Here is a 27,243-nt window from a genome sequence, read left to right as displayed (position 1 = left end):
TAATGTAACTTTTTGGTTTAGCTAGAAAGAAACTTTGTGCAACTTGAAATCTGACATATAGTACTAATGTAATATTGGTCAGTATGGCAAAATTATGAAGCTGTGAACTAGAACAGATTGTGTGCAACAGTCATTATATGAGAGAGAGAGAGAGTGTAGGTATGAATGGAGGCACAAGGCTCACTTGACAAGTTTATTCTGTTAACAAGATCAAATGCCCAAATAAAATAAATTAACTGACCCACTTTTGCTCATAATAGGAAATTTGATGATGTGCAAAAATGGGCTAAGAAACTGTACCCCAGATTCCTTCTGTGTTAGAATAGTTAGAAAAGTAGTATTATTGTTCTTATGGAACCCATAAAAAACTGCATTATATCAAGGTTTATAATTTTGTATATACAGTACTAATAATATATACAAAAGTAAAGTAGTACTCTAAATGATGTTCCATGCCTAAAACTATATTAATGTTAAGTATGATATAAATTAACATAAAAAGCTAAAATATACTTAACACAGTCAATCAAATTACACCTAAAGAGTTTTATCTTGTTTTCTCTGCATGAGCAGATGTTTCAAGAAGAATTCACCAGCTTTATATGATGACCTCACTAATGGCCCACTTGCAGTATAAATAAATCCCAAACTCTTTCCAGTCTCCTCCCAGTGCTGGTACTTCTCAGGTGTAACATATTCAGATACTCTGAGATGCCGCTTGGTTGGTTGCATATACTGCCCAAGAGTGACACACTCCACCCCTGCATTACGTAAATCTGCAGAATTTGAAAATACAGAATTTCAAAATGTGTATTTATGATGTGTAGAAAGCATGTGCTAAACTGCATTACTACAATTATCCATGGAAACAATGCTTCAATAGTAAAAAGTTAACCCTATGACTGCTAAATTCAAGTAACAAGGGAGCATCCATGTATGCATACCTGAAAAAAATCAGATAAAATAATTTTGAGTTCATTCTGTACAAATAAGTAAAAAACAAATAGGAAAGATAAGTTTCATGCCCTACCTTTCATATACACTTTAATATTAACTTCTGATAGGTGATCTCTGGACCTGAAATAAGGATCAATAGAGATTTTTTTTTCCCCATTATTGATTGTTGTTTGGTTAGGTTTGCAGCTCTCTGGGACAGGAAGCTGCTCTCTGGGATTAATGTTGGGATTATGTTTACTCTCAGGTCTTTTTCTCTTATTGTTTCTTCTAATTACCTTCCAATTATGAAGTAGTTAAATACAGGTCTCCTATCGCCCTTACTTATTTTCATTACTTTACATTTATATACAGTCCCGTGGCATAGTGGTAAGACATTCGCCTGGCATTTCGCAAGCACTTTGGCCTGGGTTCATATCCTGGCCAGAGAGGATTTACTGGGTGCCAATCCTTACCTGTAGTTTCTGTTTAGCCAAGAGTAAATTGGGTACCTGGTTGTTAAACGATTTGGTAGGTCGTATTCCGGGGAATATTAGGATTAAGGACTTGCCCGAAATGCTATGCATGCTAGTGGCTATACAAGAATGTAAGAACTCGTAAGAAATATATAAATACCAAAAAAAGAAAATATGGATCGAATTCTAGCAGTCATTTATCTGCTCACCCCTGAAGTTTGTCAAGGTCTTCCACCCTACAGTTCTTACTCTTCTCATTAACTCTACATCATCTGCAAACACTGACGTGCATGAGCTCACATAAATTAAAATGAGCAATGGTCCTATGACAGAGCCATATGGAATACCACTTTCCACTCTTCTCCAGCTTAACATGTCCTCTGACTATGACCCTTTGTTTCCTGTACCCAGTCCACTGCCTTTCCTGTTAACCCACTTGTCTCCTCTATCTTGTGTATTAGTCTTTTGTGAGGCACTATATGAAAAGTCTTTTGGCAGTCTACAAAGATACAGTATACCAATCTTCCTCCTCGTCTTATTTTGGTGACCCTGTCATTGACGACAATCAAGTTTGTTTAACATGATTTTCCCTCTCTGAAGTCATGCTGTGCCTCTATTATATAATTTATTACCCCCAAATGTTCTCCAATCCCTCTTCTGATTTCTTTTTCTACAGTCTCACATGGAATGCATATTAATGACACTGGTCTATAGTTTAGTGTTTCATGTTTGTCCCCTGTCTTGAGTATTGGAACTACATTTGTCTTTTTTTCCAGATTTTCAGCAGCTCTTCCTTCCCCCTCTAGTGTAATGTTGAACACCTTCCTTCAGTAACCATGGCGATATCTGGTCCAGTCCTATTGCTTTTGCAACATCCAATTCCTTCAGATGTCCTTTTACCTCTTCTATGTTAACTTCAGTTCTGCTTAATGTTGTTTCTGATCATTTTTTTCACCTCCTACTTGGACACTAATCTGGTTCTGGTTTGTAGACCAGCTGGAACTTCTTGTCGAGCGCAAGCACTACTATGCTTTGAATACATGAAAATAAAATATATACAAATATGGATGGCAGAAGTAAATACAAGTGTCAAAGACCATTCATATAACATTCAACCATATATTTAGTAGAAACTTACCCTTCATAGTCTGCAAAATTTCATCATCAGTTTCTCCCAGGCCTAACATAATAGAGGACTTTGTGACTAAGTCTGCTTTTGTTGTCTTGGCATGTTCCAAAACTCCCAAAGATTGCCTGAAAGGATAGATATCCATTAAGAGTAAAGGGCAGAGTCAAAATTTTCTATATGAAAGAAAAGTATATTTGTACGTTAACACAATTTTAATTCAAGATAAATTTAAACCTAATGAGTTTGTTCTGGGGTATACTAAGTTTGTTTTTGTTCATCAATTGAAAATATTATTACTTCAATCAGTACTTAAGCTGATTTGCTAGCTATCTAAGTAATTACAATAAGATTGTGTTTGCCAGAAATATTCTATATACTATCAGAGCTGTTAATTACAACATCCTTCAGGATTCATTCTCTTTATATTGCTGAAAGAAACCACTAAGATTGTCCTTCATGACACTTAGTAACTTCCTTAAAAAGAAGTGTGGTGAACTATAATCTTCAAATTCTCAGAGCTCCCTCTGGTCTTGTGCAAAAAATATCTCATAACTTCTGTCAGTAAAGGTTTTTGTAGGAACCTCCAAAATCTTTGGCATCGCTTAACACTTTGGCATCACTTAACACTTAACACATCGCTTAACTGTCTTGTGTTCCCGGCGTGCGCCCGAGTACACCCCAGGTTGGTTTGGCGATTTGTACCCGGCCCTGCGATTCCTGGGACATGTATACTCTTTCCAGTGTTCTGAGTTCAATATCTGAGCTACGTTGTTCATCATGGTATCATATTGTTTGCAATCTAAAGGCCTGCATTTTCAAACTAGTCCCATAATAATTGAATAATAAATGGAATTTTAACAAATATTTTCATTTTTGGATGCTAATCACCACACAAGCATTTATTATCTTTCCAGTGTTCTGACTTGAATTGTCATGCTATGTGGTTCATTTTGGTACCAAATTGTCTGCAATCTAAAGGCATGCATTTTAAAATTAGTCCCATAATAATTGAACAATAAATAGAATTTTAACAAATTAAAATTTTTGACGCACATCACTACAAGTATTTACTGTATTATCTTTCCAGTGTTCTGACATCAATTTCCGATCTATGCCGTTCATTTTGGTATCAATTTTTTCGCAATTTAAAGGCGCACATTTTAAAACTAGTCCCATAATAATCAAACAATAGATGGAATTTTAACAAATATTTAAATTTTTGACACATCATCACAAAAGTATTCATAATCTTTCCAGTGCTCTGACCTCAACTGTCGTGCTACGTCGTTCATTAGGCAAATACAGTGGTACCTCGGAATGCGATTGTCCCTGTATGCGAGGTTTTCGGAAGGCGAGGTGTATTTACTCCAAAAATTTGTCTCAGAAGGCGAGGGTTACTTCGGGAGGCGAGTTTGGACGCGAGTTTGTTGATACGCGTACAGCCGACCTAGCGCGTTCGTCGCCCCTCCGCCCCGCCGCCCCTCAGTTTATTATTGTCTCGCGCTCAGTGACTACCCCCACATCAATTCTTCTCGCGGATTTTCAGTGTTTTGTTGGATTTTTGGTGATTTGTCTATACAATTTGTAATTATATATCTCACCATGGGTCCCAAGAAAGCCAGTGGTAAGGATAAAGGCCAGAAAGCTCATGTGAGGATGACAATAGAGGAGAAACAAGAGATCATTCGGAAGCATGAGAACGGTACACGTGTTGTTGAACTTTGTAGGCAGTACAACAAAGCCACATCAACAATATGCACTATACTTATTTTTCTTCTTAAGATTATGGGTGCTAAAGTGGCAAAAGGAGTAAGAACATTAACGGCACAAAGACCACAAATACTTGAAGAAGTGGAAAAGTTGTTATTAATTTGGATACACGACAAGGAGTTGAGGGGTGATAGTGTTTCGGAGGCCATTATTTGTGAGAAAGCCAGGGTGTTGCACGAAGACCTTCTAAAGAATACCCCTGCAACGAGTGATGCAGATAAGAAAGAGTTTAAGGCAAGCAGGGGCTGGTTTGAAAAATTTAGAAAGAGAAGTGGTATCCATAGTGTTACAAGGCATGGGGTTATGTGATGTGATTATGGAAGGGGACTCCCCTTCCAAACAGTAACTCCTCTCCTCCTCCCCCCTCCTCACCATCTTCCATACGCCTACAGCACTCGACAGCAAGGTAAGTAATAACTGGAACACAGTTTTGTAGGTTTATTTAGATGAATTAGGTAAATTAGGTATAAAAATTTAGTTTGATGTGGGGTTTTTGGGGTAGTCAGGAACGGATTAATTCATTTCCCTTTATTTCTTATGGGGAAATTAACTTCGGAATGCGAGTTTTCGGAAGGCGAGGCGTCTCCAGGAACGGATTAAACTCTTATTCTGAGGTATGCCTGTATTCATTTTATCTCATATCATTCTAATTCAGCTAAGCAGAGTGTACTCAACGGTCTTTATCTAAGAGCACATAGGACTTATGACCCATCTTACCTAGAAGCCCAACTTAAATACTTATACTGTATAAGAGTTTCTTGGATCTAGGTTACCCCTCATGGTTTATTGAAAAAGCACACAGTAAGGCTAAAGGCATCCTTTACACTAAAACTGAAAGATGCCCATGGAATCCTAATAAGAAAATAGTTTTGAAATTGCCATATAACCTTCTTTTAAGTAAACTGACCTATAACATAATTGATACAAAACATAAAATCATTTTCAATTACCCAAATACAATTAGGGAAAGGGTTTGTAAGAACAGAGGAGGAGGAGATAGAAATCCAGGAGGTGTTTATATATTACCGTGTAGGGATTGTAATGAAGTCTATGGGGGGAAAACAGGGCAAAAACTTTAGACCAGAATTGAAGAACATAAGAAAGCATGTAGAATCATGGCTGGTAATAGTGCTGTAACAAACCATATTTGGAAAAAACATCACGATATTGATTTAAGAAGTGTGAAATAATTTATAAAAGTAATAATATTAGAACTAGAAGAGTAGTAGGAGGGGTTCTAATAAATACTCGGAATACTTTCGCTGATAACAAAAGCTTTACTTGGGAGGATAGCTTTACTGTGCCAGGTAAGCCCACTACGGGCTCACCATAGCCTGTGCTATTTAGAACTGTTTGTTCCAAGTAGCTGAATCTAAAACAACAACAACAACAGGGTAGCAGCCTCATTAGACTTTAAGATGTAAGTCTCATCCTAACCACACTCAGACCTTGACAATGCACTCATGAGAGTGCAAAAGACTTGGTGTAGTTTCTTTACATAAATTTCACAAATACACAAGTGTGGGTTTTTATCCTATGTTATTATGTCTTTGAGAAGACATTACCATTACTTATTATTTTTTTTAATATCAATGTGATAGGTATTTGTTTTGCAGTCACTCAGAAAACAAATACAGTATACAGTACATGTACTGTACTATATAATGTACTTTTCTATGCAACAGACATTTGAGTAGCCCCAAGCTTGCAAAGTGTGACCATGTCCTTCAACACCAAAACATTACATAGAATGAAAGGTAAAAAATAAAATAAAAATGTCCTTGGTTTACATACTTTTGGATTGCATTCACCAATCAATGCCCCTCAAATATTTTGCAATTACTGCTGCCTCCCATAAATAACATAAGAATAAAGAGAGCTACTGTACTGTATAGTAGTGTGTTAGGCTATATGAGGCAGCTTCTATATATACCAAACAAAACTGATCCCAGTATACTGTACTGTATATCTAACTTTCACATCAAACAATTCAGTGATCCCATATCTAAGAAGTGACAAGAGTAATCAGTACTTTTTATTTTAATTTAGGCCTTAGGTCAAATACTAGAACTGGTTAGGTTATTCAGCACCATGCTTTTACTAGAACATGATCTACCAATAATTTTACAACAAGGTCTCCAATTATTTGCTGGGTACAAAGAGATGAGCAATGAACAGTGCCCAATCATCCTCACTCTGAACAGAGTTTAAGGTCTTGTGATAATGTTCAGAAAGGTATTTTATTAAGATACGAGTGGAAAAAAAAAGTAACTTGGGGAGGTCTCTGGAATGCATACCTATTTTTCTAGCAACATACTCAACCTCATGTAGAATGATTTTATGTAGGATAAGACTTTCATAGAATACATCTCTTGCATTACATGAAGGTTTACTGCACAAGTGCCACTTACCTATATTTTGCCCTAGGATCACGAACACGAGGAGTTAGAGACTCCACTGTTTCAATATTATGAGCAAATACATCCAATCTTGATTTGGCAATAGTTGCTATACAATCTTTGTCACCTCTGAAGTCTGGAGCAAGGCATTCTACCAAAATGGAAGGGTTCCTGCAAATTATGCATTTAAGAAATAAAATGGAATCAACAGTAACCTTCTGTAACTTGCCAACAGATGATATCTGTGGCTTTGAGCTATCTAGATATGGGGAAGGAGAGAAGTAGGTGGCCCTTGATGACTATGTAGAAGCAAAGCTCTTTTGCACAGTAAACACATGGGTTGAAATGGCTTGCTAAAATGTTAAAAAGCTAACCAACTGTGAAGTAATAATTTTAAAACCCACAAGGTCATTCTTTAGTTTATAACTAGATATTTCATAGATATTTCATAATGTTATGTTATGCCAGCAAGGAAAAGAATAAAGTAAGTCAGGGTTAAGGAGCCTCCAGCTTGTGATTTCTCAGCCCATTTACAATCTCATACACTGATAGCTACTCAAGTTACCTTTTAATGAAGAATATGGAGCTTGTATATTGCAAATTGCATCAAATAAATAACTTGCCTCCATAAAGAATGGGTAACTAAGTCCAACCCTGGTGGAAAAGCTGCCAATGCAGTTTAGGTAAAAGCACCCCTACAGTTCCCAACTGTAGGGGTGTTCTTGGGAACTGTAGGTTCCCAAAGTTCCTACAGTAGTTAATAATCTTAAATAATCTGGAAAACATTAAGAGTGAGTAATATCTAAAGTTTCAAGTCGCCACTTTTGCCATTTAGTAAACATCATCTGAACTACAATTGCTCTGACAAAGAAATCTTCACTTGTTAAAATCAATGGTTAATCTTAAAAGTACTGTATCTTTAATATAAAAATTAACCATGTGAACAAAATTAATGTCCAGAAAGCCAGGAAAGCTGAGTACAATATTTCTATTACAAAATCTAATTGAGTGAAAAAATAAGACTCCTGTAGATGAAAAGCTTTGTTCTGGGCAGGCCAATCAGTTGCTTCCTTAAGCAATGTCATGCTCTTCCAAGGCCATGACTAAATGACAGAGACAAGTCAACTCTTTCTCCCTAGTGTACTGGGGATCTTTGCAAATACCTCTGCCAAGCTGAATGGGAGGCACTGGAGATTTTCTTATCCCTTCCATAATGACCTCCAATAGGTATCTAAGGCTTGTTTTACATGTTTCTTTGTCATAGTGAAAATTAAGAGAAAGCATATGTATAGACCAGCCTGAGATGAAAGATCCATGTGAGCTGATCAAAGATCAGCACAATGAAATGATTCTTAAACACACAAAATACCTTGCACCCATTTAAAAACAGGTCTGGGTCCAAGTGAACCCCATGGATATACAGATACTGTATGACCAAATACTAATAGTCTAGGTCAGAAAAATTTGCTTTATCTTTGATCTGAATATCTTACTCTATGAAACAGGAGTTTATGAAATAAGGGGATTAAAAGCTTCTATACCATGACCAAATTAGTTTTTCAATACTTTACATATATTTCAAGCTGTGGGTTAACTAATACATGTGGAAATGTGTGTGTGGGCAGAGGTAAAGCTTCTTTGACACTCTCTCCTAAATGGCTCACAGGCATTATCTTCAGATGAGGAACAGCTAGATCCAAGGGTCTTGTTTAAGCTCCACATTTGGGCATAAGATACACTTTTTTAAATGTACTGTAATGTGATGTATATACACTAGATCAGTGGTTCCCAAACTCTTTACGGTCATTACCCCTATTTCATATAGCATCCTTATTAATGGCTCCCTACACTCAGTAAAGGCATCTCTGGTATCCTCTAATATCGTAGCCTGTACACTGCCTCAACTTACGGCCCCCTACATAAGGCAAAAAAAAAGCATTGAATGTTATGAATCATTTTCTGAATGAGCCCCGGAGGCTCCATGGAGCTATCAGACTGATATACCAGTACACTATATTAGTCTGGGGCATCAGTCAATGGGGTTCTGCCTACCAGGGACCACTAGCCAGAACCTGGCCCCTTCAGAGAGGCACAGGGAGCAATGGCCTATGGAAATCCCCATGTGTTTTGTAGCATTCCATGTCAGCCATCGACCGGGGTTAGGCACCCAGAAAGGTACGCAAAACAAAACAAACCCCACCTGGTAAGAAATTGCAACTGAAGACTGAACAGAAACACAAAACTCCCCCAAAACATAAGGAAACAAGCAAATGTCATTCACTGCCGCCACGCCGCTTGTTCACGCAGCCCTCAGGTCGGGGGGGGGGGGGGGGGCCCTAACCCCCCCAGCACCAGCTACTCTCACACCACAGTTTGGAGGCTGGGCATCAAAACGAAACCACCGACCGGAGGGAGGGAGGAGGCCAGGGAGCCTCCAGGGCTCGCCCAGAAAATGGCATTTCATTACATTCAATGCTGGTTTTCTGTGGGGAGCTCCTCTGGCTCCCTGGAGCTACATAACCAAAGACAAGTAAAAGAGGGACTTACCCGGGTGGCGGCAGCACCGCGTACATCAACTCGAAGTTGAGACAACTGGCTGCAACCTGCAACCAGTTGCCCACACATGACAAAGACCCAAAGCCACACATGAACGACCAGGAACATTTACCAAATAACGGGCTGTCAGGACCCTGTTCAACCTCCAAAACCCAAGCAAGCAGCACCTGAAACTAAGGCTGGGCCGGCCACCAAGGGACCACAAGGATGACTCTCCTGCGGTAAAACTCTAAAAGAGCCAGAACCAGAAGCAACAGCTGGGCTGGGGGGAAGCAATCGACCCAAGGCCCCCAGAAGTCAAACCCAGCAGTCACGAGAGGCAGAAGGGACGGCCCGAAGCAACCAGAACAGATGCCGAAGGAAGGGAGGGGGGGTAAGAAAACCCCTTCCCCTGCAACTACAAACCCCACAACAAGGGCACCAAAACCCAAGTGAGATCAAAGAACGCCCAAGCCCCCCAGGGCGACTCCTCCCCAGCCCCAGAAGCCTCCAAGCCAGGCCCCAGGGCAGAGCTGTCCTCCATGCCCTCTACCCCTGAAGAAAAGGCAGATTCTAAGGGAAAGGCAGCAAAGAAAGGGTTTTGCTGTTAAGACCCAGAAGCCACAGCAGGAGGAGCAGGCTCGAATTCCTCCATTTCCAACTCGAGTGGAGCAGCCCCCGAAGCCGCCCGAGTTTCATCACCAACTAAACCCTGCCCTGACTCCGAAACCTTCAGACGTTTGGGAGCAGGGGAGGGTGGGGGTGGGTATGGGGAGCAGGACAAAAACTGCCAACCAGGGAAGGACTTGCGGGCACGGACTTTACCAAAGTCAAAGAGACTAACGCCCCTAAGTCCGGGTCCATAAAACCAAAACAGGACAGCTCCAAGGCATCCAAGCGACTAACCAACCTAGCACAACAACCTGAACCTAGAATGCAACACACAAGCTGCCTGAACCCTAATCTCAGTTACAGTAGAATGGGTAAACTGGAGCACGAGCAGAGAACACGTCTTGCAAGACTCTGGGTCAAAGATGTCATTGACCCAACAGGCAGCTTGATGTAGGCAAAACAGGTGACTGTCACCCTGAAACAAGGTCACAGTACAACCTTTAAACTCACACAAGGCGAGGTGGGACTCAGAAGACACATCCATCGGTCAACCAAGCCCCAACGATGTTTTCCAGGGCCCATAGGGGGGGGTTTTGCCTACGAGAGGCACAGGCAAAGTGCTGCTAAGCCAGTGGACCGCCAAATGTCAACAAAGAGGGAGATGGGCTATAAACTAGACCCCTGTGACGTGTACAAGCACGGCGGCCTAGAGGAGGACCACCAAAATACCCTAGGTGGACAAATAGTCAAAGGCAGACCCCCTCCAGTTTTAAGGAAAACAAAAATAAAAGAAAAACCCTGCAAAAGTACAATGCCACCATAAGGAACAGGAAAATGACCATCACATAGGTAAACATCCAACATAGCATCCTGCGCCCCAACCAGCAACACCACCACTTTCTACCCAAGGCCAAAAAAAGGCCACAAAGCTTGGTTCACCCATCTTTCTAGTGGTCTTTTCTTGGTTAGGGTGATCCACGATTCCCTGCTCCTTTTGCCTCTTTAGGGCGAGACCAGATTTTGGCCTCTGGTCCCAAGTAGGCTTACTGTGACTTGCAAGGGCCTGGCATGGATTGAACTATATGGAATTTGCAGCAAACACAAAGGAGCCACCAAGAACCCACCAGAAAGAGATTAATATACATTTTCACTATTACTTACTGTTTCTTCAGCTCCATTACTGTTTCAGCAAAGTGAGCCGAGCCTCCATCTGGAATATCTATGGAAGATAATATTATACAATACACCACTGTATACTTTGTCAAACTTAATTAAAGGTAAATGTAGCAAGTGTGAATAATGTATGAATGATAAAACATTTCCAGAATTTTAATATAACCTAAGATTATTATATTTCTTGCAAAATTTAAAATAATTTCTACTTAAATATGGTATTAAGGTTTCCCAAGATGCAACCCACAACAGTTCTTTAATTCCCAAGTATATTTTTACTGCTTGATGAACAAACATCAGGTGAAAGAAAAGTTGGCCCAAATGCTTCTATTCTACTGCATGAATTGAACCCGGGATCTTTTGACTGTGACCTGACAGTCAAATCTTACAAAAGAAGCTTAATAACACAAAGATCTTAACTTTTGTAACTACAATACTAAACCACTATATCTGCTATCATATTATGCTGACTGTTTACCATCCCAGCTCACAAACAATTTTCTTAATTAAAGAAAGTGTTAGGTGTTAGAGTGTGCATGCGAGTGAATGAGTGAGTCTAATTACCTAAGTATAGTTACAGGATGAGAGCTACGCTCGTGGTGTCCTGTCTTCCCAGTACTGTTTGTCATATAAGGCTTTGAAACTACATACTAATAGTTTTGGCCTCCACCACCTTTTCACTTAACTTGTTCCAGCCGTCTACCACTATGTTTGCAAAAGAAAACTTTCTAATATTTTTTTGGCACCTTTGTTTCCTTAGCTTGAATCTGCGTCCTTTGTTCTTGAAGTTGCAGGTTTCAGGAATTCCTCTTTGTCAATTTGGCCAATTTCTGTTATTGTTTTGTAAGTGGTGATCATATCACCTCTTTTTTCTTCTATCTTCTAGTTTTGGCATATTTAATAATGCCTCTAGCTTTTCCTCATAACTCTTGTTTTTCAGTTCCGGAAGCCATGTTGTAGCATGCCTATGCACTTTTTCCAGTTTAATGATGTGCTTCTTGATACATGGTGATCAGTGATCAGTAACTGATGAAGGAGGATTTAGGGGATCATCCCATAATAAGGAGAGTGTTGGGGAGTCACGGCGGCTCGAGTGGTTATGTACTCATGACAACTAGGCCAGTTTGGAGCCGCACCCCTGAATAAAGGTGACGATGAACCCCTCTCTGAGAACAAGATGATTACAGGGCAATCTCCCAACTACAGTGGTACTTCGGATAACAATCGCCCCAAAAGGCGAACATTTTGGGTAACAAACGGCCCGATCGGCGTCAAATCGTCCTGTATGGCGAACTCTTGTTTGAGTAACGTCAACACCACAGGGTGGGGTTGCGCTGCTTCTTGCACATTCTCAGATGCCTCCGACAATGCACATAAATTATGTTGTTCTTGTTTAAAGATACTAATGATGCTGGGATATAAAGGGGTGACCGCTGAGATGTTGCAAAGCATTGACGTTGTTGTAGAAAAAAAGAAATGAAATTCCTGATATACAACAAATGTCAAAAAGGTTCATTCAGTGTTTGGCAGGTAGGCTGCTCCATTATAACAATCTTTCTTTGCTTCAAATGTGTTCCATTTGTTTTGTATTTGTCATTTATGTCTCAATAATGGAGCAGCCTACCTTACATACACTGAACAAACCAATTTGACATTTTCCTTTCTTCAAATGTGTTCAATATTTATTTTTCGTTTGTCGTATAGCAAAAGGTTCGTTCGGTGGTCGGCAGGTAGGCTGCTCCATGTTTCTTACATAAAAAAAAAACCTAAATAATAAAAAAATGAAGAATTTTGAAAACCAGAACAAATGTCAAAAATGTTCGTTCGGTGGTCTACAGGTAGGCTGCTCCATGTTTCTTAAATAAAAATAAAAAACCAGCGTTGAATGTAATGAAACGCCATTTTCTGGGTGAGTCCCGGAGGCTCCCCGGAGCTATCCCAGGCTGATATGCTAATGTCAGACTTTGGCATCAGTCATGTGTATGGAGTTCTTAGGCCTACCGGGGACCACGGCCAGAACCGGGCCCCCTCAGAGAGGCAAGGGGAGCAATGGCCTATAGAAGCCCCCGTGTAGTTGGAAGCATTCTATGTCTGCCATCGACCGGAACAGGCACCCAGAAAGGTAAGCGCCCCAAAACAAACCCCTATTCTGGTTAAAATTGCTACCTAATACCGAACTAGTGGATAGAACTCCCCAACCGAAAACAAGCAAATTAGTGTGACGTCACACACTGCCGCGCCGCTGTCTGCGCAGCTCCCCCCTCCCCGGGAGGGGGAAGGGGGAGCCCCAGACCCCCCGCGCCGGCTACCCACACCTCAGTTCTTGAGGCTGGATGTCAAAAACGCGAAAAACCGCCGACCGGAGGGAGGGAGGGATGCCGGGGAGCCTCCGGGACTCACCCAGAAAATGGCGTTTCATTACATTCAACGCTGGTTTTCTGGGGGGAGCCCCGTCGGCTCCCCGGAGCTAACTACCCACAGACAGAAAAAGAGGGACTTACCCGGGAGGCGGTCGTCGCTCACCCCTCAACTCGAAGCCGAGACAACTGGCTGCAACCGCCGACCCAAAGCAACACAGGCCCGACGAGGGCCAGGGACATTCACAAGGTAACGAGCAGCCAGGACCCTGTTCGACCGCCAAAATCCCCGCGCCCGAATATCAGACCAAGACATATTCCCAAAGACGGCAGCAAGAGCCGCGAACTTACGAACGTCATGGGCACGGGGATAGACCGCAGGCTGGCTAGACCTAATAACCCTGCGGACGACCTGAGAGACCCGAACCTGCGAACAGGGAAGAAGGGAAACCGGATCAACCCACAGCGCGTCCCCGGACACAGAAGCTGTGGCGCGCAAATAACGGCGAAGCGCCGCAACCGTTAATAGCATCAGCCTCAAGAACTGAGGTGTGGGTAGCCGGCGCGGGGGGTCTGGGGCTCCCCCTTCCCCCTCCCGGGGAGGGGGGAGCTGCGCAGACAGCGGCGCGGCAGTGTGTGACGTCACACTAATTTGCTTGTTTTCGGTTGGGGAGTTCTATCCACTAGTTCGGTATTAGGTAGCAATTTTAACCAGAATAGGGGTTTGTTTTGGGGCGCTTACCTTTCTGGGTGCCTGTTCCGGTCGATGGCAGACATAGAATGCTTCCAACTACACGGGGGCTTCTATAGGCCATTGCTCCCCTTGCCTCTCTGAGGGGGCCCGGTTCTGGCCGTGGTCCCCGGTAGGCCTAAGAACTCCATACACATGACTGATGCCAAAGTCTGACATTAGCATATCAGCCTGGGATAGCTCCGGGGAGCCGACGGGGCTCCCCCCAGAAAAAAAAATAAAAGAACTATTGAAACAATATGAAAATTTAACAAATGCCATAAAGGTTCGTTCAGTGTTTGTCGGGTAGGCTGCTCCATTATTGAGACGTAAGTGACAAATACAAAACAAATGGAACATTTGAAACAAAGAAAGATTGTCATAATGGAGCAGCCTACCCGACAAACCCTGAACGAACCTTTTGCTGTAACGAATACGAAAGACTAGGGCTGCTGGCTGGGTTAGTACTGCGAGCAACCATTTGTGGCACACGTGCCTCTAGCTCCCAAACACCTGTCCGACACGGTGTTGAAAGATAGCGCTCAGTCGGTGAAATTAAGACTTTATTGTTTGAAGAACATAAGGGTCATAATATTGGTGAAGTTAGGCGCAATGAGGACTTAACACAATGGTCGGATGCAAGTGATACAGCACCTACGAGCATGATACAGCGAGCGTATTCAGTTGTAGCTCTGAGCCCCACCCTTGCCATCTCCAATTTATATAGATGATACATAGATGAATCGTTTTCTGCATTCAGTGATGATGTATCTGATACAAGTAGCATAGATGAACAGTGTTAGCGGCTTCCATGGTGGTGTTTTTCATAGATATTTTCAAGAATACCTGAATCTCTTTCTGACTGACAGACACTCTTTGAGGCTAGCTGAATCTCTTCTTGTGTAGTACCTTACAAAGCGATCTTTTCAAGACTACCTTACAAATTGAGCTTTTCCTATAATCATTTCAATACTACCTTATGCTTTACAAGCTTGGCTACATACCACCTACAAGTACTAAAGCCAAGGGTGCATGCGAGTGTGTTATTTGCAAGCACACAGAACGATGAAACAGGAAGCAAAAATCTATCTGTAGCTGGTGCAATGAGAGCAAAGTCGTGCTGTGTATCATGGACTACTTCGTTGATTATTACGCACCTCCAAAGTACTGAGTACTCACCTATTTGTGCTTGTGGGGGTTGAGCTCTGGCTCTTTGGTCCCACCTCTCAACTGTCAATCAACTGGTGTACAGGTTCCTGAGCCTATTGGGCTCTATCATATCTACACTTGAAACTGTGTATGGAGTCAGCCTCCACCACATCACTGCCTAATGCATTCCATTTGTCAACTACTCTGACACTAAAAAAATTCTTTCTAATATCTCTGTGGCTCATTTGGGCACTCAGTTTCCACCTGTGTCCCCTAGTGCGTGTGCCCCTTGTGTTAAATAGCCCGTCTTTGTCTACCCTGTCAATTCCGACAGGGTAGTAAGTGTGTAATACAGTACAGTGTTACTGTGTAAATAATATGTGAAACTGTACATATTGTAATTTTAGTGAATTTTTACCACGTAATATTGTGACAATAAACATTTATTGTGGACACATTACTGACATGTATCACAGTTCCATGGAAAATTATGAACATTCTACTGTATACATATTATAAAGGTCACAAATATGCATCATATACGATAAAAGAAACAAATAAAACAGCATTGGAAATACATAGAAAAAATATTTGAAAATATATTTGTGGCAACATGCGGTGCTTGAATGGCCTGCGCGACCGTGTCTGGGAGCTTCACTCACGGGCGACCAGCCCCTGATGACGTCACAGCGCACCTTGTCCACGTGCTCACAGCCAAAGTAAGTGGAATTTGGTAATTACTTTTACATAGACATGTTCAGGGAAGGTAATTTATCATTTTACAAAGAAAAATGATTTTTTGGGAACATTTGATGTCATGCACACTGGGGGAATTTCACAATAAACACAGTGCATTACAGTGGTTAAATAGGGACATTCGTTTTGTATGATGTCCGTTTCACATGAGGAATATGGAACGGATTAAATTTGTTATTCGAGGTACCACTGTAATTGCAAGCACTCCAGTGTCCATTGATGGTTGGCTGACGGCAGCTGAAGTGTGGTTGCCATTGTCGGTCATATTTTTATCAGGGAGTGGTTGGGGGGTCTGTTCGTCGGTAAGCAAGTACACTATCAGTTTGGTTCAATAACCAGTTTTATAAAATCCCCAACCCCCTGATAGTATCTATGCATGTATGTATGTATGTATGTATGTAACAGCACTTTTTTACTCTGTTACAACTGGACATCTTTTCCTTAATCCTCTGCTACCTATATTTTGTTATAGTTTACCATTTTATTACTTTTACAGGCTTAGCCTTTTATATTCCTTACTACAAATCTATCTTTACAAACCATTACTAACAGCCAAGATTTTGTTGCATATTCTCCAATACATTATACATACACATTTCATAGTACAGGGGTACCTCGGTTTAAGAATTTAATCCGTTCCTGGAGACAGCTCGTAACCCAAAAACTCGTAAACCAAAGCTAATTTCCCCATAGGAAATAATGGGAAATGAATTAATCCGTTCCTTACTACCCAAAAACTTCACTTCAAACTAAATTTTATACCTAATTAATCCAAATCTACACTACAAAAGTATGTTCAAGTTATTACTTACCCTTGCTGATGACTGCTGTTGGCATATGGAAGATGGTGAGGAGGAGAGGTGTTACTGTTTGGAAGGGGGGAGTCCCCTTCCATTATAACATCAGGCAGTAAAAAAATTTCTGGATTGCACTCTGGCACGTTTTGCCTGCATACCACTAGGACCTGCTTGTGGCTCACTGCTTGCTTGTCTTACTAAGAATCTGTCTAAAAACACTTGTTTTTCCCTACATTTTAACACTTGTCTGTAGTAAGACATCACATTGTCATTTAAAAGGACAATGCAACGGCCTGCTACAGCTTTATCTGGGCGAGTTTTTTCAGCAAAACTTTGCAGTTCTTCCCATACTTCACACATTTTCTTAATGAGGCAGGGACATCCTCTACTGCCTCTACTCAACTATTTTCTTAGGTTGAACCTTACCACTAGCTTTCTTGGGACCCATGGCAAGATATATAATAACTTTCATGCTCAAATGGTAAAAAATCTGACAAAAACTGTAAATCCTTGTGAAGAATTCAGGCGGGATAGTCACTGGGCGCGAGGCACTGGTAAACTGAGGGGCGATCGCTGTGCCACCACAAGCTAGGTCGGCCCGTACACGTATTAACACCCTCGTATCCCAAGGCAACGCTCGTATCCTGATCCAAATTTTCCGAGCAAATCCTGCTCGTAACCCGAAAAACTTGTAACCAGGGACGCTCGTAATCCGAGGTACCACTGTATCTTCGTATTATCATGATACTCAATAGATTACTGCTCTTACTCTCATTGCTCATTTATATCTTTTATACAAAAATAAATGTATAACATACTGATCAAAATTTACCTCCATAAGGGATGAGAAGGAACACTGCTTAACTGCAATTCTTAAATTTATATTTTTATATAAAACAGTTTACTATTATTTTAATGCACAATCTTTTACAATAAAAGTCTAAAATAATTTGCTTACCATCTCGGTCCACAGATGTAAGAACAACATAGCTGAGACCCCACTTGGTAATGGCAGTGGCAGTATTAACAGGTTCTTGGGGGTCCAAAGGAGGGGGTTTGCGGGCAGTTTTAACCGAGCAAAATCGACAACCTCGGGTACAGGTGTCTCCCATTAGCTGTCAAACAAAATATACCACAAATAATAATGGATCATTAGGTAACAGACCTTATTCTGATGTGATTCCAGAATGATTATTGTTGGATTGAATATCTGCATCAGACTTATTAACTATTATATAGACACTCATTTTAAAATTAATAATTTAATAAGTATATTTTAACACAATATAATAACACCAGCGTTGAATGTAATGTAAAGCCTTTTTCTGGGTGAGATCCGGAGGCTCCCTGGAGCTATCCAGGCTGATATGTATATCCCTAGACATTGGTATCAGTCTATGCGAATGGAGTTCTAGGCCTACCAGGGACCACGAGCCAGAACCTGGCCCCACCTCAGAGGCACAAGGAGCAATGGCTTATAGAAATGCACATGTGATTTGGAGCATTCTATATCTGCCATCGACCGGGACAGACACCCAGAAAGGTAAGTTCCACAAAACAAACCCCTATTCTGGTTAAAATGACGAAAATAGACAAACGAATAGACAGAACTCCCCAAATAAAAATGAGCAAATGAGCATGACGTCACACAAGATACGCTGCATATCTGCGCAGCTCCCCCCTCCCCGGGAGGCGGAAGAGGAAGCCCCAGACCCACCGCGCCAGCGATCCAACCACCAGTTCTTAGGCTGGATGTCAAAAGATGCAAAAACTGCCTACCGGAGGGAAGGGAGGGGGAATTGCCGGGAAGCCTCCGGGTCTCACTCAGAAAATAGCGTTACATTACATTCAACGCTGGTTTTCTGGGGGGAAGCCCCTTCGGCTCCCCGGAGCTACTTCACCAATGACGAAAACAGAGGGGCTTACCCGGGAGGCGGCCGGTGCACACATCTCAACTTGAAGTCGAGACAACAGGTTGCAACCGCCAACCCAAAGCGACAGAGGCCTGACTAGGGCTAGGAACATTCACGAGGGAGCATGCAGCCAGGACCCTGTGTGACCGTCGAAAAACCTCGTGCCTGAATGTCAGCCCAGGACATGTTACCGAAGACACCAGCAAGCGCAGAAAACTTACAAACGTCATGGGCACGGGAATAGACCGCAGGCTGGCTAGACCGAATAACTCGCATACCACCTGAGAGACCCAAACCCAAAAACAGGGTAACTGGATCAACCTAAAGTGTGCCCCCAGCCACAGAGGCCGTGGCGCACAAATAACGGCAGAGAGCCTTGTGGACCCCAGTAGGCCTTGAACTCCACCCACATCAACTGATGCCAAAGTTAGGGATATCCATATCAGCCTGGATAGCTCTGGGGAGCCTTAGGGGCTCCCACCCAGAAAAATTGTTTTAGAAATGTTTTAAAGTTAATTAGTTTAAAACTTACTTCAGCTAGAGCATTGAATCGTGGCCTATATTCTAAGCATCCTAAGTAAATCCGGATTGAAAAGTGTACAATTGAACCGGAGCGACGCCAAAGCTAGGTTTCACTTCTGAATCCCACAAATCATTTTAAATTACATAAAAACCTGGATTTCAGAAAATAGAGTGAGCTATGGATTTATGTACAGCACCTTTAGGTGCTAGTGTGACAGCACTTCGACCAGGGAGGCCTGGTCGAAGACTGGGCCGCGGGGACGTTGAGCCACAAAAAATTGCAAGGTAAGCCAGAAAATGCCACGAGCCAGAAAAAAAAATGTAACACTAAATATTTATTCATAACATACAGGAAGTAAGTAAAGGTGTCATAATGCTAAAAGGAAAAAAGATACATTATAGTGTCCTGTACATACCATTATAGTTGCAGTTGATATATTATCATCATTACCCCCCCAGCATTCACCAATATTTGGACATCTGGCCTCTTCACATACAGTATGGAGGTTAAGTCCACGAAGGTCAGCTTTCAACTGCAAAATAAAACAATTTGGTGTAAAAAAATAAGTCACTGAATAAAATGATTGCAACAACAAAAACCAGCATTGAATGCAATGAAACGCCATTTTCTGGGTGAGCTCCGGAGGCTCCCTAGAGCTATTGAGCTAATGTGATACATTAGACCAGGGCTTTAGTCACTGGAGTTCAGCCTACCAGGGACCATGAACCAGGGACCAGAACCTGGCCCCCCTCAGAGAGGCACAGGGAGCAATGGCCCTGGAAAATGCTCCTGTGGTTGGGGGTTTTTCTTATCTGCCATCGACTAGGGTTAGGCACCCAGAAAGGTAGGCATAACAAAACAGACCCCATATGGTCAAAAACTGCAACCGAAAACCGAACAGAGAGGCAGAACTCTCTCAATTCCTAAGGAAACAAGCAAACGTCACACCACGCCGCCGCACTGCTTGGCCACACAGCCCCCCTCCCAGGAGGGGGGAGTCCTGGACCCATCGCATGAGCTACCCAATCTCAGTTTGGAGGCTAAGCATCAAAAGCAAAATGAAACTGCCGACTGGAGGGAGGGAGGATATCAGGGAGCCTCCAAGGCTCACCCAGAAAATGGCATTTCATACATTCAATGTTGGTTTTCTGTGGGGAGCCCCTTTGGCTTCCTTGAGCTACATAACAAAAGATAAGTAAAAGAGGACATGGATGAGAAGAAGGCAACTAAGGTAGTAAATTTTAGCAAATCATGACATGAGAATAAATTATGGGGCTGGTTGACTTTGACAATCAGGTAAAATAAATTGAGAATGCTGGAATTTAGTTCATGGCAACATAAAGTGAGTTTAAGAAAAGTCCAACCAAAACAAAACCCACTGAACAAAGGATATGATGCACCCCAGCTGCTTGAACCACTTTTCCACCAGCAAAGGACTCTCAGATGAATGGTTGACAACTCACATTTCACCAAGAAAGAAAGGGAATGTTTTAAGTCTAACAAAAATAGATTACTGGAAGAGAAGGAACTCCACTTCAGTCAAAGGGCATGACTAGATGGAAAAGCCAAAAGATGGACCACATCAGCTCAAGATGAAGATGAGCCAGCTGGAGATGAAACAAAGACCTTACTAACCTGAGAAAAGGTTCAGACATGAAAAATACGAAAGTTCAGAAGAAGAGGCTATGCCAAAGCTGGTTATTAGAAAATGACAGTATTCAAAATTTAGTTGGCAATTCACAAAACTACAGTACCTGTACTGTATATCACAAGCAACATCAATACAGGAACAGAAAGAACAAAACTTGCCAGTGAACAGGTACTGGTAAAATGCCCTGCTCCCCAGGAACAGACCCATTAATGATACCTCCAATATAACCCCACTGGAGCCTGCTGGGCCCCAATTCTAAGTTGTTTTGGCTATTTCACCACCAGCCAAATCACTTCTCTTTGGAACCTGGCCGAAAGGTGAACTTGCGAGGATATGAGGATATGAGCCACCATCTAAGAAGGCAATAAGTAAGGGTTGGTGACTGAAGAACTCTCAATAGGATGAAAGAGTATGGCAAAGCAGATACAAGGGGCTCCTCTGTAGTCAGTTCAGCCATAGTTCCTGGCCCTTGTCTTCTATTCCTAGGACACTGCCTCTCCCAAATAATCAGTGGCCAGACTTGTCTGGATGGTTCGAGTCTATCAACTGAACCTTTCATTTGGAGTTTTGAAGTTGCTCTGTATATTTCAGAAATAAATGAGTTAAAGCTGGATATTAAATTTATGGAACTCCATTTATTTTTTACAGTTAATTAAAGAATCCATTATATGGGAATCTGGTTTATCAGGGTTGTACTGTACTAAGGATGCTGGATTGGTCAGATTCCCACCTTTCCCTAGATTTTATAAGCAAAATGTTTCAAAATTTTCAAAGTATCTGCTATAATGAGGTCTGAATTTTTAAGTCAAACTTCTTTATCATGATCAAGTGAATTATTATTTAAATGAGTCTATAATGAGGAACTAAATTACAATTAATTTGAAAAGGGGAATGACATTACTGCATATACCATACTAAGCTTCAAGCAAATGCCTTTCTCCAGCAATTACAGTACTCCAGAACAGTAGCATTCCCTCATAATTAGGAAATTTTTGTTAATAATTGCACCCTCTGAAATTTTACCAACCTTACTAAAATTTTTGCCTATAGGAATCTCTCGTTTGAGCCAAGGTGGTAGTCTTAAGCGTTCAGTTTCTCCTGCTTCCCGCTTTAGCTTCCCAGTGTAGTCTGACCATGTCATTTCTCTGGTGACCTGGAAATAAAATCTTTGAATATATAAACTTTTATCACTGAGGTAGAAGAGGAAAGGCTGTGAAGGCAGGCAGATTTAGGGAAACTATGACATGCATGTGAATAGTACCTGAGTACTGTAGTGTTACTGTCATGAGCATGGCTGTGTGACAGCAGCTTGTTAAAAGAAAATGAATACTAGACATTCTCATTTTAAGACCATTCCTGTAGAATACAGTACAGTGACACCTCGGCTTACGAATGCCCCTCTTTACGAACTTTTTGGGTTACGAGCCCAATTAGTGTTTGGAAGGGGGAGTCCCCTTACATTATAACATCAGGCAGTGATGACCTTTCTGGGGTACTCTCTCTCCTACATTTTGCAGGCATACCACTAAGACCAGGTTGTGGCTCACTGTTTGTTTGTCTCACTAAGAATCTAAATACAGTACACTTGTTTTTGCCTATGTTTTAACAATTGTCTGTAGTGAAACATCACATTGTAGTGATACATGTATTGCCTAGCCAGATCAACCACTCACACACCATCTTCATGTTAACAAATCATCTCTATTTTATTTTTTCTTCTATTGTCATCCTCTCAACTATTTTCTTAGGTTGAACTTTACCACTGACTTTTTACCATTGACTCTTGCAGTTCATTTCTAATTACCTGTCTAATGTCTGTTCCTGACTGTTCACTTCTGGTCTTGACTTCCTTGCACACTGACTGTTTCCATTTCTTTGACTATCTGCACATATGTTTCATTCATTTTTTCCTTACACTTTCCTAACCATTTAATAACCTCCATTTAAGGCCTACAAATTTTCTCTAAGCTAGCTCCTTACATAACTAAACACTTAGGCTAGCTTGAAAATTCGGTCAGAGTTCCAGTCCATATTCTTCTATTTTTTTTTGTCTATTTCTTCAAGTTCTTTCCCTTTCACTTTCCATGTCTTATTTTTCTTCAATAATTTCTAAATTTGTTTCCCTGTCTCCTTAATACATTGGTCAAGCTGATGACTTTCCTCCCTTTCCCTTCCCCTTCCACCCTCCCTCCCTCTCCCTCCCTCCCTCCTTCCTTAACTCTATCTCTCTCCCTCTCCCCCCCCTCTCCCTTCCTCCCTCTCCCCCTCTTCAAAATATCTTCTTGTAAGAAGTTAGTCTTCCTTTTCAGATGTGTTGCAGAAAGTGAACATTTTTCTTTCAGCAATCTGGACTCAAACGTTTAGGGTTGATGCCCAACCTTTAAATTTTAAATCGTACAGTTATTTAATAGTACCACATCAAGATGTGCATGAATAAAAGTAGTTAACAAACCAAATAGGAAAAATCTGCAAATGGCAATTTGAGCAAAGGAGGTAAATGAAAGCAGTAATTGGAGTAGTGCAAGTATTACAAATTATTAATTTAAAATTTTTCAAAGATATGGTAACCCTGATTGCTTACTTCTCCTGATACAAAGTCTTGAAGGGACGGGCCTTCAGCCACCTTCTTTTTCTTCTCATTAGACAAACTACCAACTTGTCTGATGATGGCAGTCCTGGATGAGATAGAAACCTGAAAAAATAAAAATCCAATTTTTAAAGACATTTTCATTTGAGTTAATTTAATACACTATTCTCACATTTACATTTTTTCCCATACAAAGAAAGTGTAGGAAAGCCCCACTCTGACCAGATCACTCAATTACTTCCTTAAGCAGTCTTGCTCTCCCCCAAGGATAGGACCATGCCATAGCCATGCCAGGTTGGCAATTACTTCAAAGATGCAGCTGGGATCTTCTTAAACATTCCCACTGTGTCATAGTGGAAGATGGAAGGCGATGGAAAAAAACGCCAAGTAATATTCAACTTCAAAGAGACTAGCAAGTATTGCCATCCACCAGATGGCAGCACCTACATTGTCACAGAGTAGAAAGGTGCCGCCCACCTCAATTTTAGCCTAATTTGAAACCCCAAACAACACAAGGGTAAGTGGGAAAATGAAAAGGAATTGGAGCAACTGAGTGGTCTGCTAAAAAAAAAAAAAAAAAAAAAAAAAAAAAAAAAAAAAAAAAAAACTTATATACCCATACTGAACTCTCTTAGCCTTATTTCTGAGGTAAACCACTTAGTTGAAACATTAAGCAAGCATAATATCCATGGAAAAAACTAATTACAGTACTTAGAATAAAAAACCAGAAACACTTACGAATGTTGAAAAGTGGCGTATAAGAGACAGCAAAGGTTAAGAGCATGTCCCCAAACACAAAGACATTCAAATACACAGCCACTGACCAGAGATGTGACCATTAGTAAGACAGATTGCCAGCACCACACCCTAACAGCACTGACAGGAAAATCCAAGAGTATTCATTGAAAAATAAATGTGCAGATCTGAATATAAACAAGGATATTGCACAGAAGAGTACCTTAAGAGTGCAAACTTCTGCAGATCATGGACATGTACACAAGCCTGGGGTTTAGTTTCACCACTTTGTGAAAATCAAGACAACTGCACCTAAGTACAAGGCATCATAGTGCATTGATTAAAGAGCAGGATCAGAAGAAGAGTGACAAGATTACCAGGAATGTTAGTGCAAAGCTGCAACAAGAAACAGATACTCTGTGGAAGTCCAAACTAGGCCCTCTACTTCAGACATCAAAGATAGCAAACCTTCATTCTGATGCATCTCCAAGCCTATGGTACCATCACCATGTTTGGTTATGTTAGGTTAGGTTAGGATAGGTTAAGTTAGGTTAGGTCAGCCTAACTTAACATATTTATTCATTACTAACGTATTGCCAGGAAGCTTTCTGAAGCTTGTGTAGCTTGTGGTAGCTTGTGGTAATTAGACGGACCCGACCTGACCTAACCTGACCTGACCTGACCTGACCTGACCTAACCTAACCTGACCTAACCTAACCTAACCTAACCGACGCTTGGATCGTCGACTTGATTTGGCGTCACCAGCTCTTTATTTTCGGCTTTCTTTATAAAAAGATACTTTTTCAGAATAAAATTATGTTTTTTCGTGTTGTACATTCAGCACCAACATTATAATGAGTAAATATATCATATTTATTCATTACTAACGTATTGCCAGGAAGCTTTGTGAAGCTTGTGTAAGCTTGCGGTAGTTAGACGGGTCCGTCTAATTACCACAAGCTACCACAAACTACACAAACTTCAGAAAGCTTCCTGGCAATACGTTAGTAATGAATAAATATGATATATTAAGTTAGGCTGACCTAACCTAACCTAACCTAACCTAACCTATCCTAACCTAACCTAACCTAACTTATCCAAACCTAACCTAACCTAACCGAAGCTTGGATCGTCGACTTGATTTGGCGTCACCAGCTTTTTATTTTCGTCTAATTTCTTTATAAAAAGATACTTTTTCAGATTAAAATTATGTTTTTTCGTGTTGTACATTCAGCACCAACATTATAATGAGTAAATATATCATATTTATTCATTACTAACGTATTGCCAGGAAGCTTTCTGAAGTTTGTGTAGTTTGTGGTAGCTTGTGGTAATTAGACGGACCGAATTAGACGGACCGATCTCACGGAGCAGGTCAAGTACAGTCCAGGGATAGAGAGGTGTGCTCACAAGTAGTAGTTATAGTGTTACCTTCCACACACATCACAGTCACACGAGAAACATAACCGCCTGTAACTGACCTTGTGCAACTGTGCATTTTGCAAAGGTAAGTGCCTACTATTGCAAAATAACCTGATCCCAGCTGCCATTGTTTTGACAAGCGACTGCGAGACCAAAGGTTTTCCAGGTCTCATGGAGTGCGGACACATTTTTTTATTGATATTTTATTATAATAATAATAATAATAATAATAATAATAATAATAATTTATTTAGGAACAGTACATACATAAATATAAATAAAAATAATAAATAAAAATAAATAAATGTTTATTCAGGTAAGGTACATACATACAAGAGATTTTACAAAAATTGAAAGATTTATAGATAGAGCTAGTACATACAATGCCTAAAGCCACTATTACGCAAAGCGTTTCGGGCAGGAAAAACATTAATGACTAAAACTTAATACTAATTGAGTATAAAGTTGAGAACAAATAAAAATAAAGATAAAAAAGGGGGGGAACATGGCTGAAAAAGCAGCACAAATACAATTAGGTCGACAAACAGCGTTGTTTAAAAAAACAGACATGGGTTGACAATAGAGGGGTAAGGTAGGTTACAGGGAATTTATTAGGTAGTGCTTCGTTTTTATCTTAAACTGGTTGAGAGAGGTACAGTCTTTAACATGGTTGGGAAGGTCATTCCACATTCTGGGTCCCTTGATTTGTAGAGCACTTCTAGTTTGATTAAGTCGTATTCTTGGAATATCAAAACTGCATTTGTTTCTGGTGTGGTGCTCATGGGTTCTGTTACAACCTTCAATGAAGCTTTTGAGGTCAGGATTGTTTAGTTTAGTTCATTTATTATGCACCCCATACCCATCTTGTGGGCGGTAGTGGAAAGGGTTACAGAGGCACATAATGGGCTCAGGGACTGAACCCCACAATTCATTTAGCTAAGCAAGTTACAATCTTGATGAGCTAGTTACAAAATTCAATATAAGTCATCACATCAACAATGGGTTCGAGATCGACCTCAAGTACAGGTTATAAATTAAGCAACTGACATATGTGGACAGCTAGTGTCAAAATTTATATGTTTGTCCTGCACACCGCCCCCCATCCAGTGGGCAGCGGTGGATAGGTTACAATCACTTAGTTACTACCTACAGTTAGCAAACTGGGGATATTTGGCTAAAATTTCTGGTAGCAGATCATTTTGAATGAAATATTGACACATCGCTGGAACATTGGTTATAGAATTGTCTCTAAATTCACGTATCTTTTCGCACTCCATCACATAGTGACGGAGGGTGTGCGAATAATTTTGTTGACACAGTTTACATTTGGTCAGGTCTACATCAGCAGATAATGAGAATTCCCAGAGATACTTGTAACCGAGTCTAAGCCGAGCAGTAGTAACATCTAGAAGTCTGCTGATTTTATTGGATGATCCATAGATGTGTGGCTCCTCTTGCATGATAGTATGATGATAGATGGAATTACTGGTGTCAATTTCACTTTGCCTCAGATCTACAAGATCTTGTTGAAGTTTTGGCATTACAGTTCAGCGTTTTATATATGTATAATACACATGAGAGAATGTGCAGTGACTT

At 40.9% G+C, this 27,243-nt stretch overlaps 1 protein-coding gene across 1 annotated transcript; it reads right to left on the bottom strand.

Moving 5' to 3' along the window:
• Positions 1–179: 179 nt before the first annotated feature.
• On the bottom strand, positions 180–25,825 carry Las (lipoyl synthase, mitochondrial). The gene is made up of 9 exons (XM_045725626.2): positions 25,707–25,825; positions 23,485–23,595; positions 21,931–22,056; positions 19,668–19,784; positions 17,775–17,931; positions 11,016–11,073; positions 6,720–6,878; positions 2,548–2,663; positions 180–776 (listed from the first exon to the last, which is right to left on the bottom strand). Exons 1-9 carry the CDS (start codon positions 25,818–25,820, stop codon positions 538–540), a joined length of 1,197 nt encoding a protein of 398 aa, XP_045581582.1. The 5' UTR covers positions 25,821–25,825; the 3' UTR covers positions 180–537.
• Between the last annotated feature and the right edge of the window lie 1,418 nt (positions 25,826–27,243).

Source organism: Procambarus clarkii, chromosome 10 (genome assembly GCF_040958095.1).
Source record: "Procambarus clarkii isolate CNS0578487 chromosome 10, FALCON_Pclarkii_2.0, whole genome shotgun sequence".
In the NCBI taxonomy this organism is placed as follows: Eukaryota; Metazoa; Arthropoda; class Malacostraca; order Decapoda; family Cambaridae; genus Procambarus; species Procambarus clarkii.
This window is presented reverse-complemented; position numbering and strand designations above follow the sequence as displayed.

What these genes read in the sequence shown, in the direction of transcription:
- Las (XM_045725626.2), bottom strand. Translation starts at nt 25,820, where the DNA reads ATGAGACCTGGAAAACCTTTGGTCTCGCAGTCGCTTGTCAAAACAATG. An exon ending in AAGACTTTGTATCAGGAGAA is followed by an intron (nt 22,057 to 23,484) that starts GTAAGCAATCAG and finishes TTTTATTTCCAG; the next exon opens with GTCACCAGAGAAATGACATG. An exon ending in TATCAACTGCAACTATAATG is followed by an intron (nt 17,932 to 19,667) that starts GTATGTACAGGA and finishes TTTGTTTGACAG; the next exon opens with CTAATGGGAGACACCTGTAC.